The sequence below is a fragment of the Crotalus tigris genome, unplaced genomic scaffold, assembly GCF_016545835.1.
Source record: "Crotalus tigris isolate CLP2741 ecotype Arizona unplaced genomic scaffold, ASM1654583v1 scf7180000018553.2237530, whole genome shotgun sequence".
Lineage (NCBI taxonomy): Eukaryota > Metazoa > Chordata > Lepidosauria > Squamata > Viperidae > Crotalus > Crotalus tigris.
This window is the reverse complement of record NW_024097074.1, coordinates 1,429,446-1,449,315: the sequence shown is the minus strand read 5'-3', so window position 1 is coordinate 1,449,315 and position 19,870 is coordinate 1,429,446. Positions and strand designations below refer to the sequence as shown.

The 19,870-nt window shown below is 44.5% G+C and overlaps 1 protein-coding gene across 1 annotated transcript; it reads right to left on the bottom strand.

The window, feature by feature from the left end:
- Window positions 1-418: 418 nt before the first annotated feature.
- DLD (dihydrolipoamide dehydrogenase) lies at window positions 419-19,870 on the bottom strand. The gene is made up of 14 exons (XM_039354489.1): window positions 19,713-19,870; window positions 17,023-17,098; window positions 15,083-15,162; window positions 13,868-13,936; window positions 12,394-12,463; window positions 10,711-10,811; window positions 8,770-8,913; window positions 8,522-8,623; window positions 7,289-7,479; window positions 5,641-5,811; window positions 3,824-4,013; window positions 2,740-2,877; window positions 1,577-1,666; window positions 419-642 (listed from the first exon to the last, which is right to left on the bottom strand). Exons 1-14 carry the CDS (start codon window positions 19,749-19,751, stop codon window positions 577-579), a joined length of 1,527 nt encoding a protein of 508 aa, XP_039210423.1. The 5' UTR covers window positions 19,752-19,870; the 3' UTR covers window positions 419-576.

The following is a 19,870-nucleotide window of genomic DNA, read 5'->3' as shown; positions in this document are numbered from 1 at the left end:
TATAAATCTAAATTTAACACAGAAATAATTTATCGTAGTAGCCTGGAAAAGCTCCCACGTTTGATGGTGGGGCTGAAAGGCAAAAATATTAGCAAATAGACCAGGTGCTCTAATAGACCGGTTTCACTGGAAAAAATACTTAACATATGACCATATATATATATATGACTGTGACCATGGCTTATTTTAAATAATCGGATGCGCCCCAGCAATGACAAAGCAACAACATGGCGTAACATTAGACACTATTTGAACGAAATGCATAATGGGACCTTTACGATCTCTCCAACTAGAAGCTGATCCTACTGCTGTTTTATCTTCAGTGAAACTTAAGGATGTACAATCAATAACGCAAATATAGTATTGATAATATAAGATACAGCTGTTGGTTCATTAATTCCAAACCCCTATCTGTTTAAATATCTTAAGGTTTTTTTTGGGGGGGGGGGAGGAGGACAGATAAAAGTTCACTTAATTAAGGCCCAGGAGTATTGCAAAGACCCGGGTTTTTTTCTACCAAGTCTTCAGTCGTTTCACAGGAAAATGTGCTTTTCGCGCAATGGACGCCCTTTCGTGTTAGAAGTTGATCGCCTTCCCAAATGACGCCGCCAGGTTTGCTTCTCTGAAAGCTTCAGATACGGTCTGTGGAAGACACGGAAAAATAGGAGAAATGAATGGGGCAGAAGGTAAGGTAGGAAAACGATGCAACGATGGGGAACCTTCAGCAATTATGAATAGGTTCTTTATGAAGGACTTTCACAGAGAGCCAGCAGTGTGGTCTAGTGGTTAAGGCACAAGGCTAGAAAACAAGAGGCTGCGAGTTCTGGTCCCGCCTTAGCCACAAAAGCCGGCTGGGTGACCTTGGGCCAATCACCCAGGAGATAAAATAAAATAGGGCTGGAAGGGACCTTGGAGGTCTTCTAGTCCAGCCCCCTACTCAAGCAGGAGAACCTATACTATACAGATAACTGACTGTCTAGTCTCTTCTTTAAAATCTCCAGTGATGGAGTGCCCACGATTTCTGGAGGCAAAAGCTGGTCCACTGGTTAATTGTCCTCACTGTCAGGAAGTTTCTCCTTAATTCCAGGTTGCTTCTCTCTTTAGTCAGTTTCCAATCATTGTTTCTCGTCCTGCCCTCTGGGGCTTTGAAGAATAGTTTGACCCCCTCTTCTTTGTGGCAACCCCTCAAATATTGGAATACCGTTATCATGGTGAGTTCTAGCCCTACCTTAGGCGTGAAAGCCAGCTGGGTGACTTTGGCCCAATCACCAGTTCTAGTCCTGCCTTAGGTGTGAAAGCCGGCTGGGTGACTTTGGGCCAATCACAGGGAGACGGTGAGTTCTAGTCCCGCCTTAGGCATGAAAGCTAGCTAAGTGACTTTGGGCAAGTCACTCTTTCTCCCAGTCCAGCTCACCTCAAAGGGCTGTCGTTATGGAACAAATAGGAGGAGGAAGATGTGCTGGACGTGTTCGCCACCTTTCAAGTTATTTGTAAAAAAATAATTAAGGGCAGGATAGAAATCAATAAAACCTCTCCGTATGGCCAAACGTGACTGATCCGAGTCGCAGGAACTTACTGGATGGGCGTGGCAAACTCTGGCAACGTCCTCGCAGGATGCGCCATACTCCATTGCCAGAGCAGCTTCGTTAACCATTTCACCAGCACCCTGGAGAAAGAACGATCACGGTGATTGATGAGAACGGCCTCCCAAGAGGTAAAGATAAAAAGATTTCCCTGTCCAGTTGTGTCCCTCTCCGTTTCTTGCCCGAGGTAGCCAGCGTTGTCCAAAGACATTTTCCGTGGTCATGTGTCCAGTAGGGCTATATGCCAAAGGCACACGGAACGCTGTTCCCTGTTTATCTACCTATTTTATCGACTCGCATTTGCATGCCTTCCAGCTGGTAGGTGGCAGGAGCTGGAGCAAGGAACGGGAGCTCACGCCATTGCGTGGCGCTGGGGTCTCGAACCCAGGCTAGCAGCTTTCCAGCTGACAATAGGAACCTCTTTAACCGCTAAGCCAGTGGTTCTCAACCTTTTTAATGCCACGACTCCCAACCGGTCGTAAGTCAAGAACTACTCAACTGGTGCAGCACCGTTTGCAGAATGGGACTTTTGGCGGGCTCAGCAGGGCAGAGACAGCCTGGACAATTCCTATTGGCTTTGGAAAGCCAATAGAATTAGACTCTATTCAAGAGAGCCTATTCTATTGGCTTTCAAAAGCCAACAGAATAAAAAGGAGTAGCACAGCTAAGGAAAAGGGGGAAAAAATGGCGGACTGCGTTGTTTGGCGACCCCCGTGAAATGGTCGTTCGACCCCAAATGGGGTCCCGACCTGCAGGTTGAGAACCACTGCACTAAGCCATCGCGCCCTCTCTCCAGAGTGTAACTCAAAACAGGAAACACAACGGCTGTGTGTATTGGTGGTTTATAAAAACGGCAGCATGAAAAAAAGGACATGCACAACAGCTACACAACTGCTTATGGACTAGAAAGAACTTTATAACAGTAGTCTTAGATGTAGACATGGGGCTGCTTATATATCGGTATTTATATCCTACTCTATTAAGCAGGGGTCTTCAAACGTGGCCCTTTTATGACTTGTGGACTTCAACTCCCAGAATTCTGAAGTCCACAAGTCATAAAAGGGCCACGTTTGAAGACCCCTGCTATAAAGCATCAGAAGTAAAGCAACTCAGCCTTGTGCAACATTGCAACACAGGTCTCTTTCGGCATACTCACAGCGCCCAAGATATGCGCTCCCAGCAGCCTGTCTGTCGTTTTGTGACTTAAAATCTTCACCAAACCGTCCGTGTCTGCGTTGGTCTTGGCTCTGCTGTTAGCCGCAAAAGGGAACTTACCAACCTTGTATTCTGTTCCCTGGAAAGAAAGAAACACTTTCAAATTCGTGGAAGTCATCCTTTGCTCGTAAAACCAAACAGATGGAGCCACTGTCTGGTTTGAAGCAACTCACAAGATCTGATCGTACCCTCAAAGGTGACGGCAAACTCAGCTAAGCCTTTAAATAAATAATAATAATAACAGCAAAAAAAAAAAAAAAAAGTCCAACGTGTTAGATCAGAGGTCCCCAACCTTTTGGGCACCAAGGGACCGGTTCAGTAGAAAAAGGGTTTTCCGTGGACCGGAGGGTGCATGGTTTTGTGTGCTGCCTGCCTCCCATGGATGGGGCTTTGCTTGTTTGTGCGGACCGGTTGCTGGCATGCTGTGGCCCAGTATTGGTCCATGGACCTGGGTTGGGGACCCCTGCCCCATACTATTCAATACAACTGTCCAATTGTCCAATCTTTTCTTGAAAACCTATGGTAATGGAACACCCACAAGCTCAGGAGGCATGTTTTTCCACTAAATAATTATTCTCACTGTCAGGAAATTCTTATTTCCATGTTAGATCTGTCTTTAAGGGCTTGCCTCCATTGCTTCTTGTCCTGCCTTCAGATGCTATGGAGAATAAATTGAGTCCCTCTTCCCCGTGTGAAGTATTGGAAGATGCTATCATGTCAGACTCAAGCCTTCTCTTTGTTAGGCTAAACCAGGGCTAGGCAACCTTGGCTCTTTGATGACTCGTGGACTTCAACTCCCAGAATTCCTGAGCCAGCCGTGCTGAGGGGAAAGGGAGAGGTTTCCAAGCTGAGCCATGCTGGCTGAGGAATTCTGGGAGTTGAAGTCCACGAGTCTTCAAGTTGCCAAGGTGGAGGAGCCCTGCTCTATGGGCCATTGTGAACCAGAGCTGTGTTAACATCCCCACTTATTCTTTGCTTTTTAAATGAATGCCGCCCCCCACCGCAGGAAAAATTCTCAGGATCACCTCTTCTTTCAGCTGCTCTTCTGATTTGCCAACCCAGGCCACCTCGGGGTGTGTGTAAATGACTGAGGGCACACAGTTGTAGTCAATGTGCACTGCGCCTCCAGCGATGCCCTCGACGCACAAAATCCCTTCATCTTCGGCTTTGTGAGCAAGCATTGGTCCGGCCACTACGTCGCCAATTGCATAAATGCTGCCAAGTTAAACAAAACATATACATCTATCTATCTATATATATAAAAATAAAAATGTAAATGTTCGTTTGTTCAACATCTTAAATCTCCGAAAGGTCTTCACCGATTGCTTTGAAATTTTGACACAACGTTGCATTCGAATACGCGCGTGTTTTTATATACCTATATTATATACATGTCACATCTGTGACAGGTAAAAACATGGTTTTTTTAAAAAAACAGCGCCATCTGTTGGACGTAAAAGCAACACACGCTACGATTTCAGACAATCTCTATATCTGCGCAGACAATGGAACAACAAAAAATATTGTATACCCGCAAGCATTGTGAAATTAAACATCTTAGAAACGTGCGCTTTCTCTTTTCTTTCTTTTTCATTTAACCCGACTGAGCCACAGCAATGCATGGCTGGGTAGAGAAATGTCACAAAGACAGTTTGTTGTAGGGGTTAAGGCACCAGGCTAGAAAGCGGGAGGCGATGAGTTCTAGTCCCACCCAGAGCCACAAAAGCTGGTTGGGTGACTTTGGGCCAATCACCGGGACACAGTGAGTTCTAGTCCCGCCTTAGCCACAAGCCAGCGGGATGACTTTGGGCCAATCACAAGGAGACTGCAAGTGCTAGTCCTGCCTTAGCCACAAGCCAGCTAGATGACTTTGGGCCAATCACCAGGCGACAGTGAGTTCTAGTCCCGCCTTAGGCATGAAAGCAAGTGGGATGGCTTTGGGCCAATTACAAGGAGACTGCAAGTGCTAGTCCCGCCTTAGCCACAAGCCAGCTGGATGACTTTGGGCCAATCACCTGGAGACAGAGGGTTCTAATCCCACCTTAGCCACAAGCCAGCTGGATGACTTTGGGCCAATCACCAGGAGACGGCAAGTGCTAGTCCTGCTTTGGGCATGAAAGCCAGCTGGGTGACTTTGGGCCAGGCCTTCTCTCTCATCCCAACCCACCTCACAGGGTCGTTGCTGTGGGGAAAATAAAGAGGAGGAAGGCGCGCTGGACATCTTCGCTGCCTTGAGTTACGTGTAATAACGGTCAAGGCAGAATGCAAATAAATATATAAATTATTATCTATGTGTTGGGTGGAACACCCGCTCTATCAAATATAAAGCAATCTGTTCTGCCTTTCACTCCAGTCTAGGAACATCTTTTGCAGGCAGACGTCACCACTGTGAACACTGTAAATGTTGTGGCGGACAAAGAATGAAAGGGAGACTAGTATAGCTATTACAAGCTAAAGCGAGCTAAAGAGCTTGAAATAGCTATACTAGTCTCCCTTTTAACTCTTTGTCAGCCACATAAATTATTAGGTAGGGAAGGAGCAGGGTTAACCTTTAGACACTCTGGCCTTAAAGGGCCTTTGTAGAACAAATTAACAAAAAAATAAAAATAAAATAATAATAAAAATAATAATAATAATAATAAAAGCCAGGGCTTTTAGACAAAATGTTTTGTTTTAACGATATACGTTCCCGATTTGAACAACGCCGGTGAGACCGAACTATATAACTGGTTTGGTGAAATGGCAAGTTGAATCACACTTCATGCAGCGATCGGTCTTTATTTCGTTTCGGGAGTTTCCGAGAGGCAGACAAGAGACCGCAGTTCTAACCATTTCAACTTACTTGGGGACTTTGGTTTGGAATCTGTTGTTGATTGGGACTCTGCCCCGGTTATCTAGTTCAACCCCCACACTGTCCAGACCAAGGTTGTCGGTGAAGGGGCGTCGACCGATACAAACCAGAAGGACGTCGCAGGTGATCGCTTCGGCTTTGCCACCGGCTGCGGCTTCGATTCTGAGGAAAAAGGTAAACGTCAACACAAGTAGTCCTCGGCGTACGACCACAATTGAGCCCAAGGTTTGTTGCTAAGTGAGACATTTGCTTTGCCCCATTTTATGACCTTTCTTGCCTGAGTAGTAGTAGTATATAATAGTAGCAGTAGTGGTAGTAGTAGTAATAAAGAGGAGGAGGAGAAGAAGAAGAAGAAGAAGAAGAAGAAGAAGAAGAAGAAGAAGAAGAAGAAGAAGAAGAAGAAGAAGAAGAAGAAGAAGAAGAAGAAGAGGAGGAGGAGAAGGAGGAAGAGGAGGAGGAAGGAAGGAAGGGAGGGAGGAAGAGGAGAAGAAGGAGGAGGAGGAGAAAGAGGAGGAGGGAAGGAAGGAAGGAAGGAAGGAAGGAGGAGAAGAAGAAGGAGGAGGGAGGAGGAGGAGGAGGAAAAGAAGAAAAAGAAGAAGAATTCAAACAGACAAGCACCTGCAACATAACACCCCAGACTTAACAAGAAGAAGAAGAAGAAGAAGAAGAAGAAGAAGAAGAAGAAGAAGAAGAAGAAGAATTCAAACAGACAAGCACCTGCAACATAACACCCCAGACTTAACAATTGTCGATAAGAAAGACAAAAAAGTCTGGATAGTGGACGTGGCAGTGCCTGGAGACAGCAGAATAGAAGAGAAAGAACTGGAGAAGATAACAAAACACAAAGATCTACAAACAGAAATAGAACGACTGTGGCAAAGGCAAGCAAGGGTAGTACCAATAGCAATAGGCGCCTTGGGTGCAATCCCAAAACAACTGGAGCACCACTTGGACACCCTCATCGGCATTGACAAATTCGCCACGAGTCAATTGCAAAAGTCTGGTGAGAAAGCCTTTATGACAGGGGTCTTCAAACTTGGCCCTTTTATGACTTGTGAACGTCAACTCCCAGAATTCCTCAGCCAGTGTGCTGAGGAAGTTGAAGTCCACAAGTCATAAAAGGGCCGAGTTTGAAGACCCCCTGCTTTATGAAATGCCAGGGAGGAAGGGCTGCCTGAAAATCTGGAGACAGGGAGCTGCAGGGTATCAGAGTCAAGACAGAAATTTATTTACAGTCTATCTTTATCAATACCATATAAAAGAATAATAGGTCGAAGGCTAACCAAACATGCTGAGCAAGCTGTGTGGTGGGGCAGACATACTATAAATTAGTGTTTCTCAACCTTGACAATTTTAAGGCATGTGGACTTCAACTCCCAGAATTCCACAGCCAGCAATGCTGGCTGTGGAATTCTGGGAGTTGAAGTCCACATGCCTTAAAATTGTCAAGGTTGAGAAACACTGCTATAAATCAAGTTATTAATTTACTTCCTATGCCTGTTCTGAAGACCTTTAAAGTCCTTTTATTTATTCAATAAATAAAAAATAGGATCCAATTTCCTTGCCTCGTGGAATGAGGGAATGTTCTTTGATTCTTTGGGTACTTAAAAATTCAGTTATTTACCTCCTGAATACTTACGAAACGTCAATCTTTCCATCTGGTTTCCTAGTGGCACCGGTGACTTTAGTATTCAATTTAAATTTAAGTCCTTGCTTCTGAAGAATGCGCTGGAAATTCTTGGATATCTCCATGTCGATGCCCAATCCACCAACGTGGCCCAGGAATTCCACAGCTGTCACATCGGCGCCCAGACGCTGCCAAACGGAACCCTGGGACGAGCAAGTTTGCAAAGTAACTTTCCAAAGACAGTGAACGAACTTCACGCTAATCAAGCTAACATCCACCATGAAATAAAAGGTTCTTCCAACTTCAAATCCATGGTCTTTTTATGTTATATAGTTGGTGGGGTGGCCCCACTATTACAGGGTAACACCGATTTTAAAATTGCAGCACTGTTTACTAGCAGAGTTTGGGACTCAATTTAAAGTTATTACCCAACAAAGCCCTGTATGGCGTTGTATCAAAATATTTCAACTTTTGGCAAGGCAGTGAAATATTTTGACACAACGCCATACAGGGCTTTGTTGGGTAATAACTTTAAATTGAGTCCCAAACTCTGCTACTAAACAGTGCTGCAATTTTAAAATCAGTATTACCCTGTAATAGTGGGGCCATCCCGTCAACTATATAACCATTGCATCGCACTAGAGCCAAGGTGGCGCAGCAGTTAGAGTGCAAGTACTGCAGGCCACTTTAGCTGACTGTGTTCAGCAGGTCAGCGGTTCAAATCTCACCGGCTCAAGGTTGACTCAGCCTTCCATCCTTCCGGGGTAGGTAAAATGAGGACCCAGATTGTTGGGGGCAATGTGTGTGTGTATGTATGTATGTATGTATGTGTGTATATATATATATATATAATATATATATATATATATATATATATATATATATATATATATATATACACACATATACATACATACATTGCTTACTGGTGTACACCGCTTAGAGAGTGCTTGCACTTAAAGCGGTATATAAAGCTCATAAATGAATAAATCATAAAATAAACTAGAAACATTGAAGAACAGGGTTTTTTTTTATTGAAATTTTTTATAAACATTTTACAATAAAATACCCCCCTCCCACCCCATAACCCTCCCTCCTCCTTCCCAGAGCTGAATACAGGGTTAAAGAAAGAGAGAAAAAAAACATACAAATTAAATGATCAATCCACTATACATACATCCCCAAAAAATTTAAAGTACTTTAACTCCAAAAAAACCAGGGTTTTTTAAAAAGTCTGTTTCTTACCAGTTCTACACCAATGACTCCTGCGCCAATGACTACCATTTTTTCAGGGACTTGTTTCAAAGAAAGCGCGCCAGTGGACGATACGACTGTGTCTTCATCAATCTAAATAAGTTGAGAGAGAGAGAGAGAGAGAGAGAGAGAGAGAGAGAGAGAGAGAGAGACAGAGACAGAGACAGAGTGTTTAAGAAAAAAAATTACGCTAGATAAACTAGATATTAGACTAGATAAACTTCAAAGTCAAGCCGTACCGTAATTCCTGGAAAAGGCGTTACTTCAGAACCGGTAGCTATAAGGATGTTCTTCGTATTAATAACCTGAGTACTGCCGTCGTCTTTGGCTGCAGTGACCTGGTTTTTGCCAGTTATTTTTCCAAAGCCGGACACGTGTGTCACCTTACAGGAGAAAAAAAAACATCCTTTTTAAAAAAACAAAGAAATCATTATCTAGTGCCCAAGGCTATTATTATTGTTGTTTAAATAATAATAGCCAACTGCCAAAGGGCAGCATTGCTTGGAACAGCTTCAGCCCTGCAAAATATCTGTTAATATTATTTTACAACATCTGCTTATCCCAGGTCCTTGGGGAAGACTTGATAGGGTGGATAAAAAGGACAAATCCAGTCTGAATATTTGGCTGATTGTGCAACCAACCATATAATAATAATAACAACAACAACAACAACAACAACAAAAACAACAAATCCACATCTGCTTATCCCAGGTCCTTGATAAAGACTCGATAGGTAGACAAAAATGTCAAATCCAGTCTGAACATCTGGCTGACTGTGCGATGATCCTCAACAATAATAACAACAACAATAACTACAATAACCATAATAATATTTAATAATAATAATAATAATAATAATAATAATAATAATAATAATAATTTAAAAAGTTGGAAGGGAGCTTGGAGGTCATCTAGTCCAACCCCCTGCTCAGGCAGGAAACCATATACCATTTCAGACACATTTGAAATATATTATGGCAGAATGGCACTCAAGAGAAGAATAAGCACATAGTCCTTGACTTAGGACCAGAACTGAACTCAAAATTTCTGCTGCTAAGCGAGACAGTCGCTAAGCAGGTTTTGCCCCGTTTTATGACCTTTCTGGCCACAGTTGTTGAGTGAATCACGGCAGCGGTTAAGTTAGTAACACGGCTGTTAAGTGAATCTGGCTTCCCCATTGACTTTGCTTGTCAGAAGATCACAAAAGGGGATCACATGACCCCGGGACGCTGCGACCGTCCTATGTACATGCCAGTTGCCAAGTGTCTGAATTTTGACCACATGATCTTGGGGAGGCTGCGACGGTCGTAAGTGTGAAAAACAGTCAGAAGTCACTTTTGTCAGTGCCGTTGTAACTTCAAACAGTCCCTAAACCAGGGGTCTTCAAACTTGGCCCTTTTATGACTTGTTGACTTCAACTCCCAGAATTCCTCAGCCAGCCACGCTGAGGGGAAGGGAGTTTGCCAAGCTGAGCCATCTGGCTGAGGAATTCTGGGAGTTGAAGTCCATGAGTCATAAAAGAGCCAAGATTCCCCACCCCTGCCCTATATCAGGGTTTCTCAACCTTGGCAACTTTAAGACTCGTGGACTTCAACTCCCAGAATTCCTGGGCCAGCCATGCTGAGGGGAAAGGGAGAGGTTTCCAAGCTGAGCCAGGCTGGCTGAGGAATTCTGGGAGTTGAAGTCCACGGGTCATAAAAGGGCCAGGTTTGAAGACCCCGGCACTAAACGAATGGCTGTAAGTCAAGGACTACCGGTATGCCACTGTTTTCGAGGAGTCAGATTAGGCTAAATCCCAATCTGTTGAGACCATCTGAGATATGATCATTTCTATAGGTTCTTGAAAATCAGGATATAAATCAGACGATTTGTTTGCGCTCATCATTTAATATAAGAAAAACAAATCCATCCCTGATCTGTAGCAATGGAATTTATACGCTTTCCCTGCAAGTGAGGGATCTGGAAGATTAATTTTGGTTTTTTTGGAAAGATCAAAGAAAAGCACTTTTAAGCGATCTGTCTTCATTTTTCTAAGCTCTTCTGTTAATAAAGATTTTCTAGGGATCTCCCTTTTTTCCTTTTATTATTTATCCTCCCCCAGCTGAGTAAAGTGGTGTAAAGTGCCTACTTGCTAGGGATAACGCAAGCAAGAGCCGGTGTGTTTTTGTCAAAAAACGCACCTTATTTTGTTTAAACAGGTGAGCGATTCCTCCTGTTAAAGCCTTCACTGCGCTGCTCTTCTGCTCCATCATTTTCTCCAAATTCAACCGGAGACCTGTAACTGTTTAACACAAATTACGGAGGAGTTTGTGATCTCAGGCATTCCCCAGTTTTAAAGGAAACTCACAGAACAACTAAACATTGCAATCCAAACTTAGCCTGGAGGGAGGGAGGCAGGGAGGAAGGAAAGAAGGAGAGATAGGAAGGAAGGAGAGATAGGAAGGAAGGAAGGAAGGAAGGAAGGAAGGAAGGAAGGAAGGAAGGAAGGAAGGAAGGTGAGACAGGTAAAAAGGGAAGGAGGGAGGGAGAAAGGAAGGAGAGATAGGAAGGAAGGAGATAGGAAGGAAGGAGACAGGAAAGAAGAAAGGGAGGAGAGATAGGAAGAAAGGAGGGAGCGAGGGAATGAGAGATAGGAAGGGAGGAAGGAAGAAGGAAGGAAGGAAGGCGAGACAGGAAAAAAGGGGAAGGAGGGAGGGAGAGAGAGAGGAAGGAGAGATAGGAAGGAAGGAGAGACAGGAAAGAAGAAAGGGAGAAAGGAAGAAGGAAGGAAGGAAGGAAGGAAGGAAGGAAGGAAGGAAGGAAGGAAGGCAAGAGGTAAAAAGGGAAGGAGGAAGGGAGAAAGGAAGGAGATATAGGAATGAAGGACGGAGATAGGAAGGAGACAGGAAAGAAGAAAGGGAGGGAGGAGAGATAGGAAGGAAGGAAGGAGGGAGGGAGAGAGGGAGCGAGGGAAGGAGAGATAGGAAGGAAGGAAGGAGAGAGAGACAGGAAAGAAAGGGAGGGAAGGAGGAGAGATAGGAAGGAAGGAAGGAGGGAGGGAAGGAAGGAAGGAAGGAAGGAAGGAAGGAAGGAAGGAAGGAAGGAAGGAAGGAAGGAAGGAAGGAAGGCAGGCAAGATAGGTAAAAAGGGAAGGAGGAAGGGAGAGAGAAAGGAAGGAGAGATAGGAAGGAAGGAGAGACAGGAAAGAAGAAAAGGAGGGAGGAGAGATAGGAAGGAAGGAAGGAAGGAAGGAAGGAAGGAAGGAAGGAAGGAAGGAAGGAAGGAAGGAAGGAAGGAGGGAAGGAAGGCAAGACAGGTAAAAAGGGAAGGAGGGAGGGAGAGAAAAAGGAAGGAGAGATAGGAATGAAGAAAGGAGATAAGAAGGAAGGAGACAGGAAAGAAGAAAGGGAGGGAGGGAGGAGAAATAGGAAGGAAGGAAGGAGAGGAAGGAAGGAGAGAGAGAGAGGAAGGAAGGAAGGAAGGGACAGGAAGGAAGTCAGTGAAATCACCCCCAATCCTGCTCAGATGGACTCTTCCTTGTCACAAGGGCCCTAGACCACCATCTGCCCAATGGGAGGCTTTCTTTTTTGTTTGTGCCTTCCAATCAGTGCTGACTCCTGGCCACTGCTTGAATGAGCCCCTGCAGTCTTTTAAGGTTTTTCCAAAGTGGTTGGTCCCCGCCTCCTTCCCAGGGCTGAAAGAAAGCGACTGGCCCACCTCACAGGGATGTTGTGGGGAAAACAGGAGGGAGGGAGGTTATGTTGGGTACGTCTGTCGCCTTGGGTTCTTCGTCAAAGTACTAAAGACGGGATGCAAACCAACAAATAAATAAACAGAATAAATTTAGCAGAACTGGGGTGATGTCCACTGCCTGGCATACTCACTTTCAATTCCCCTGCTAGCGAAGTCTTTCCCGTGAGCCAAATGGTACAGGTGTGAATTGTTTAACAAGGCCTGTGATGTAAAGCAGATTTCAATTAAACACGCCATCTGCCCAGAAAATGCTGCGTTTTAAAAAAAAAAATTAAGGGCATTTAAAATAACTACTTTTCCACTAAGCCAGTGGTTCTCAGCCTGTGGGTCGGGACCCCATTTGGGGTCGAACGACCATTTCACGGGGGTCGCCAAACAACGCAGTCCGCCATTTTTCCCCCTTTTCCTTAGCTGTGCTACTCCCTTTTATTCTATTGGCTTTTGAAAGCCAATAGAATAGACTCTCTTGAATAGAGTCTCATTCTATTGGCTTTCAAAAGCCAACAGGAATTGTCCAGGATGTCTCTGCCCTGCTGAGCCCACCAAAAGCCCCATTCTGACCGGTTGGGTAATCCTCGACTTACGACCGGTTGGGGGTCGCGGCATTAAAAAGGTTGAGAACCACTGCACTAAGAGGATCCAAGGCCTGGAGGTTAAAACATACGAAGAACGGCTGCGGGACTTCAGTTTGTCTAGTCTAATGAAAAGAAGAAACAGGGGAGACATGATAGCAGCATTCCGGTATTTGACGGGCTGCCGCCAAGAAAAGGGGGTCACGTTGTTCACCAGAGCACCAGAGGGAAGGACGAGAAACAATGGTTGGAAACTGGCCAAGGAGAGAAGCAACCTGGAATTAAGGAGAAAGTTCCTGACAGTGAGGACAATCAACCAGTGGAACAGCTTGCCACCAGAGATCGTGGACGCTCCATCGCTGGAGCGATTGGGACAGGAGGAACAGGAGCGACAGAGTTCAGGCGATGAGCAAGGGCCACCCCTCCTGATCCTAGAGCACGGAGAGTGGAGAGAAGGAGGGAACAACGCAGACAGGCTCAACTACTCGGGATGAGAGCGTCCCGCCCCTCTCCACAGGCACACCTGGAGACTGAGATTTAAGGAGACGCTGTGGGGAGAGGCATTTGTCGGGAACAAACGCTGATTCCTTGGAGTTTTGTGTGTGTGTTGTTGTTGATTTCTTGTTCTGTGACTTCTGCTTGGAAACCCGGAAACTCTGACCATTGGACTGGCTGACAACGTTGCTTGGAAGTTTGAAGAACTGAAAACTGTATTTTGGATTGCTTTCTGTAACTGCTCAGGCAAGTGTGCATTCGCTAGGTTTATGATGTATGTGTCATTCTTTCTTATCTCCATGGCCTTGAGTAAATTCCTCTCCTAATACTTGCAGCCAGAGGTGTGTGTGTGTCTATCTTTCTTTATTCTGGGGCTTGCCAGAAATGTGGGAGCACTTGGGGAGAATTTGGAGCAATTAAAGGGCGGTTTGAATTGCCAGCTGACTGCATTGCCTCGGTGCTGTGCCCTGGGTCATCACACCCAGTTTGAAGCGACATTTGCCTCCGATCTAATGGGAAAGACAAATCCTGAACTTACCTTAGAAGGTATGCAGCCAACATTCAAACAGGTCCCACCCAGTGTTTCATTTTTCTCCACGCAGACGGTCTAAGATTTAAAAGCAAGAGTTATTTTTTTTATATAACTGTTTAGTTTTGCTGCAGAAAAGGTAGTCCCGGGTTTTTAGGAGGGGTTAGAAGCGTTTTTTCCAAATAGAAAAACAGTCCCTTCTAGCACTGATGAGCTTACTTAGTTTGGTAATGAAACGTCTGCAAGAAACAATCAAGTTAAGAGATCACGAGGGACCCCTTAGAACAGTGGTTCTCAACCTTTCCAATGCCGCGACCCCATAATACAGTTCCCCATGTTGTGGTGACCCCCAACCACTTACACATCATCGGGTGTCAGGGGCGTGGCCAAAGAAAAGAGGTCGCCAAAATGGTTTGGCGACCCCCGTGAAATGGTCATTCGACCCCAAATGGGGTCCCGACCCACAGGTTGAGAACCACTGCCTTAGAAAAAGTGCTGCGGTTTTTGCAAAATAGCCACAGGAAGTTAAAAACAGACGAAGGACCAAGGGTGGTTATAAAAAGAAAATAACCTGTCCCATTTCTCTCTCTTCCTTCTGCTTTCAAACATAATTTGAACAGACTTTTCATACAGAAACCCAGCATCTGGATGCATCTTTTGAGGACAACAATCCTGTTAAAATTTGTCCAGAAATCAACCCTGTAGTAAGTAAGATGGCTGGCCAATAAATTTGACAAATAAAAGAAGTCAATTTTCCTTCCGAGATGCAGTACAACGTAACGAAAACTGTGCCTAAGTGGCAGAATTCGACATGAGGCTACTCGGGAATTAATTCTCAAAGAGAAAGGGAAATAAGCGATGAAGCTGAGTTTGATTCCAGTTTGATTTATCTAAGCCATTTTTTGGGAGGTGAGAGAACGGGCTTGCCTTTTCTTCTGGCATGCTTGTTCCAGATTCCCACTCTAGTCTACAGCCTTCGAATTTCCTGGTGGTCTCCTATCCTAATGGTCAAGGGTAAAGGAAACCATAGTCATATTCATTCTATACCAGAAGTCAAAACCCCACTGAGGGTAAACTGACATTACTTAATTCTCAGAGCTTCTATTTCAAACTTCTCATCATTTCTATGTCACTGAATGTCTTTGACTTGTCGGTAAGAACTTCGGCAAAATTTTTTCCAAATTATTGCTACATGATCTGGGTGATTTTACCATGTTTGCTCACCTTAAAGCCAAGCTGAGCGGCTTTGATGGCAGCAACATAGCCGCCGGGGCCAGATCCGATGACGGTCACATCAGCATCGACTGACAAAAAAAAAAAAAAAAGACACAAACTTGTAATTTTTAAAAATTAAGACTTAAAAGGGAAAAGAAAATTAAATATTATGAATGTGTTTGATTTATTGATTAACCCAGGCAATATATATATAATGGTTTTGATTTGTTAAAGAGGATATTGTGTTATGAGGTAGATGATTTAATATGGTGGGAAATAGATAACTCTTAGGAAATAGAACAAGATGATATTCAAGTAGATAAAATATGTATTTTGGATATTATAGCTTGTTATGAAGTGAGATGAGGGAAATTTTGGTTACCCAAAGTCTGAAAATTATAAATATTAAACGTTACATTGGAATATTGATAAGAAGTTAAAAATTGAGTAAAAATCAATAGGATATGGATTGCTTATGAAGATTGAATGTAATTAAGATATGTATAAGCTAAAAATTTATGGATAAATGTAATAATGTTCTTTTTGAGTTGATATAATTAGAAATGTACTAACCTGAATATGAGACAGTAAATGAAGGGAAACAGAGAAGAAATATTTGATGTTGTAACCTTATTGAACTATTGATTTACTCAGTCACCATGTTGCTTTTTAAATGTTCAAATGTAAAATTGGAAAATTAATAAAATATTATATAAAAAAAGAAAGACACAAACTTCATTTTAAAAAAAGAATCACAGAGAATTTACAGTATTTAAATGACAGGTAGTCGATTCACGGCCACAATGGAGCTTCAACAATTTTCTGTTGCAAAGTGAAACAACTGTTCAGTGAATTTTGCCCCATTTCATGACCTTTCTTGCCACCGAAATTAAGTGAATCATTGACACTGCGACCGTCATAAATATGAGTCAGTTGCCAAGCGTCCGAATTTTGATCACGTGATCATGGGGAGGCTGCAATAGTCATAAGTGTGAAAAACGGTCATAACTCATTTTTTCAGTGCTGTGGTAACTTGAAACCGTCACTAAATGAATTGTTGTAAATTGAGGCCTACCTGTGCATGTTTATAAAGATTGCCAGGAAAGAGAACTCTACCTAAACCAGGGGTGGGCAACCTTGGCTCTTTTATGACTTGTGGACTTCAACTCCCAGAATTCCTCAGCCAGCCACGCTGAGGGGAAAGGGAGAGGTTTCCAAGCTGAGCCAGGCTGACTCAGGGATTCTGGGAGTTGAAGTCCACGAGTCATAAAACGGCCTAGGCCTAGGCCAGGGGTAGGCAACCTTGGCTCTTTTATGACTCGTGGACTTCAACTCCCAGAATTCCTGAGCCAGCCACGCTGAGGGGAAAGGGAGAGGTTTCCAAGCTGAGCCATGCTGGCTCGGGAATTCTGGGAGTTGAAATCCACGAGTCATAAAAGAGCCAAGGTTGCCTACCCCTGACCAAAACAAAAGTATCTTCATTGCCACAGAATATATTGTTCATTATTAGTGCATAGATACAGTGTACAGTAAACACATAAATAGGCATAGCAAATTTTCAACTGTATTATTAACAAGTCTAATTCCAAAGGTCTGGTGGCTTTGCTAAGGTGTTTCACTATGTCAGGGGTAGGCAACCTTGGCTCTTTTATGACTTGTGGACTTCAACTCCCAGAATTCCTGAGTTCAGCATGGCTGGTTCAGGAATTCTGGGTATTGAAGTCCCCAAGTCATAAAAGAGCCAAGGTTGCCTACCCCTGTACTATGTGGTATAAATGCATAAATATCAGATCCGGTGTTTGGTAGAACTCAAAGAGCTAGGTGAGAATTTAATAAAGAAATAAACAGTAATGCGGCTAAACCCTATCCCGGAAGGAACTGCGGATTCTATTAAGAAAAAAAATATCCCATTTTTCCATGTTACTTATTCAAAGCTATACAATATTTACCTTGATCGGCGTAAGTTCTTACAGGCCCTGCTGAAATACTTTGTAATCCATGCTGGATCCGGCTAAAATGGCCTCTCTAATTTGAGGGGAGGGAAAAAGAAGAGGAAATAATCAGTTTATGTTCTTTTATAAAGATGCTAAATATCGATTATGGTCCAGCCTAACATTTTGATCGAATGAAATGTCTTTATTCTTACGTTTCGGCTTCAGTTTATCATTTCCTCTCTATCCTTGCCAGTTCTAAACAGGAAAAAAAATCTTCTTACTATTAATGTTAGTACTATTTTTATTATTATTAATATATTGTAAAAAGTCTACGACCGTAATAAAGTTTATTATAATTTTAAAAAATCTTCAATGTTTGTCTTCCTTGGCATCTAAATTCCCCCAGAAAGAATGCCATATCCATACAATAAACTGTGCAAAATCCTTACTTTTGTTTTCTGTATCTTAAATAGCATTTCCATGGATTACACTCTGCTATCATAAAGATTTGCAAAAAAATAAAATAAAAGCTGAAGGTGCTTTTGAAGTGATTAGCCATTTTGAAGCCTGCAGATTGCAAATAGCAAAGTCTGTTATGTGCAAATAAGCTTATAAGCTAATACTCCCTCACAAACCTTGACATTTAGTCCTTGCAATTAATCTCAAGGCCACGTTCAAATCTGTTTATATAGCAGAAAAATGTTCTATATAAAAAAAAATACACTACTGTGCTTAAATTACGTCCATATCTCAAAGCTCAAGAGAGGCAAAGGACAGATTCTTATACAGGTCCAGCTTATTCTTATCACATTATGAAATTCAGAAAAGTACAGAATACAGGTAGTCCTCAACCTATGACCACAATTGACACACACACACACACACACAGCTCCCAAATTTCTGTTGCTAAGTGAGAATTGGAGCTTTGTCCCATTTTACGGCCTTTCTTGCCACAGTTCTTAAGTGAATCACTGCAGTTAAGTTAGTGACCTGGTTGTTAAGTGAGTCTGCCTTCCCCCCCACCCCGTTGACTTCGCTTGTCAGAAGGTCGCCAAAGGGGATCATGTGACCCCAGGGGGCGGTGCGACCGTCATAAATATGAGTCAGTTGCCAAGCGTCTGAATTTTGACCACGTGACCGTGGGGATGCCGTAACGGTCGTAAGTGTGAAAAAGGGCCATAAGTCACTTTTTTCAGTGTCTTTGTAACTTTGAACGGTCGCTAAATGAACTGTTGTAGGTCGAGGACGATCTGTAGTGTTCCGGATCACACCAGAGAGCCTTCATTTCAGAAAACTACAGAATAATCCAATTCTAATCGTTTAATCTGGGAAGTGGTGTGGGGTCACCTGCTTGAGCAGGGCGTCCCTTCCAGTTCTCTCCTGACCGATTGATTGATTAACCAGTGGAACAGCTTGCCTTCAGAAGCCTTCACTAAGGGTTTCTAAAAAGAGACAGGACCACCATTTGTCGGGAATGGTGTAAGGCAGGGGCCTTCAAACTTGGCCCTTTTATGACTTGTGGACTTCAATTCCCAGAATTCCTCAGCCAGGGTGCCTGGCTGAGGAATTCTGGGACGGACCTTCAAACTTGGCCTTTTTATGACTTGTGGACTTCAACTCCCAGAATTCCTCAGCCAGCGTGCCTGGCTGAGGAATTCTGGGAGGGACCTTCAAACTTGGCCCCTTTATGACTTGTGGACTTCAACTCCCAGAATTCCTCAGCTAGAGTGCCTGGCTGAGGAAGTCTGGGAGGGGTCTTCAAACTTGGCCTTTTTATGACTTGTTGACTTCAACTCCCAGAATTCCTCAGCCCGCGTGCCTGGCTGAGGAATTCTGGGAGTTGAAGTACACAACTCTTAAATGGGCCAAGTGGGAAGACCCCTGGTAAAAGCTCTCCTGTTTGAGCAGGGGGTCGGACTAGAAGACCTCTAAGGTTCCTTCCAGCTCTATTCTGACTGATTCATTAATCAAAAGAAAGGCTTGCCACCAGAAGCTGTGGGTGCTCCAACACGGGAGGTTTTTAAGAAAAGCCTGGACCACCATTTGTCTGAAATGGTCCAGGGTTCCCTGCCTGAGCAGGGGGTTGGACTAGATGACCTGCAAGGTCCCTTCCAGCTCTGTTCTGTATTCATTAATCAGAGGAATGGCATGCCTCCAAAAGCCAGGGATGCTCCATCCCTGAAGGTTTCTAAAAAAAAGAGAGAGAGATAGGACCTCCCCCCATTTGTCTGAAATGGTATGAGCAGGGGGTCAGGCTAGAAGACCTCCAAGGATCCCTTCCAGCTCTATTCTGACTGATGGGATTAACCAGCGGGGTTTTAAGAGGAGGCTGGGCAGCCCTCTTGAATGGCGTGGAACAGGGCCTGCTGCTTGAGCAGGGGGGTCGGACAGAAGACCTCCAAGGGTCCCTTCCCGCTCTCTTCTTCTTCTGCCATGCCGGCTGCATTGGGAGCCCACCCCTCTTTGAAGCGGCCAGGATGGGACCGCCCCCGCCTTGGGTCGTGCGCATGGCACACACGTGTCGCCCTTCCCCCCCCCGTCCACAAGGCGCCCCCTGCCCAGCCGACCCGCCAAGCCCGGATTGGGCCGCCCTCCAGGCTCCGACGCAGCCGGGCTTCCCGCTTGGCGGAGACCGCCGAGCCCCCGGCCCTGGCAGGCAGGCTGCGGCCCCGCGGCGTCTCCTCCCGCGGCCCCCTCGGCCGTACCTGGGCGAGGGCGCAGCAGACCCGGCTCCAGCTCTGCATGGCGGCGCTTCCCGACGGACGGACGGACGGCAGCCCCCTCCCTCGCTCTCCGCGAAGCCCCGACGGCAGCAGCTCCTGCAAGGACGCCCGGGAGGACTCGCGCAGGCGCGGCAGCGGGG

Coding starts and splice junctions, on each gene's coding strand:
- DLD (XM_039354489.1), bottom strand. CDS start 19,751: ATGCAGAGCTGGAGCCGGGTCTGCTGCGCCCTCGCCCAG. Junction 13,937..15,082: donor CCGCTCAGCTTGGCTTTAAG/GTGAGCAAACAT, acceptor TTTAAATCTTAG/ACCGTCTGCGTGGAGAAAAA. Junction 12,464..13,867: donor TTGGCTGCATACCTTCTAAG/GTAAGTTCAGGA, acceptor TTTACATCACAG/GCCTTGTTAAACAATTCACA.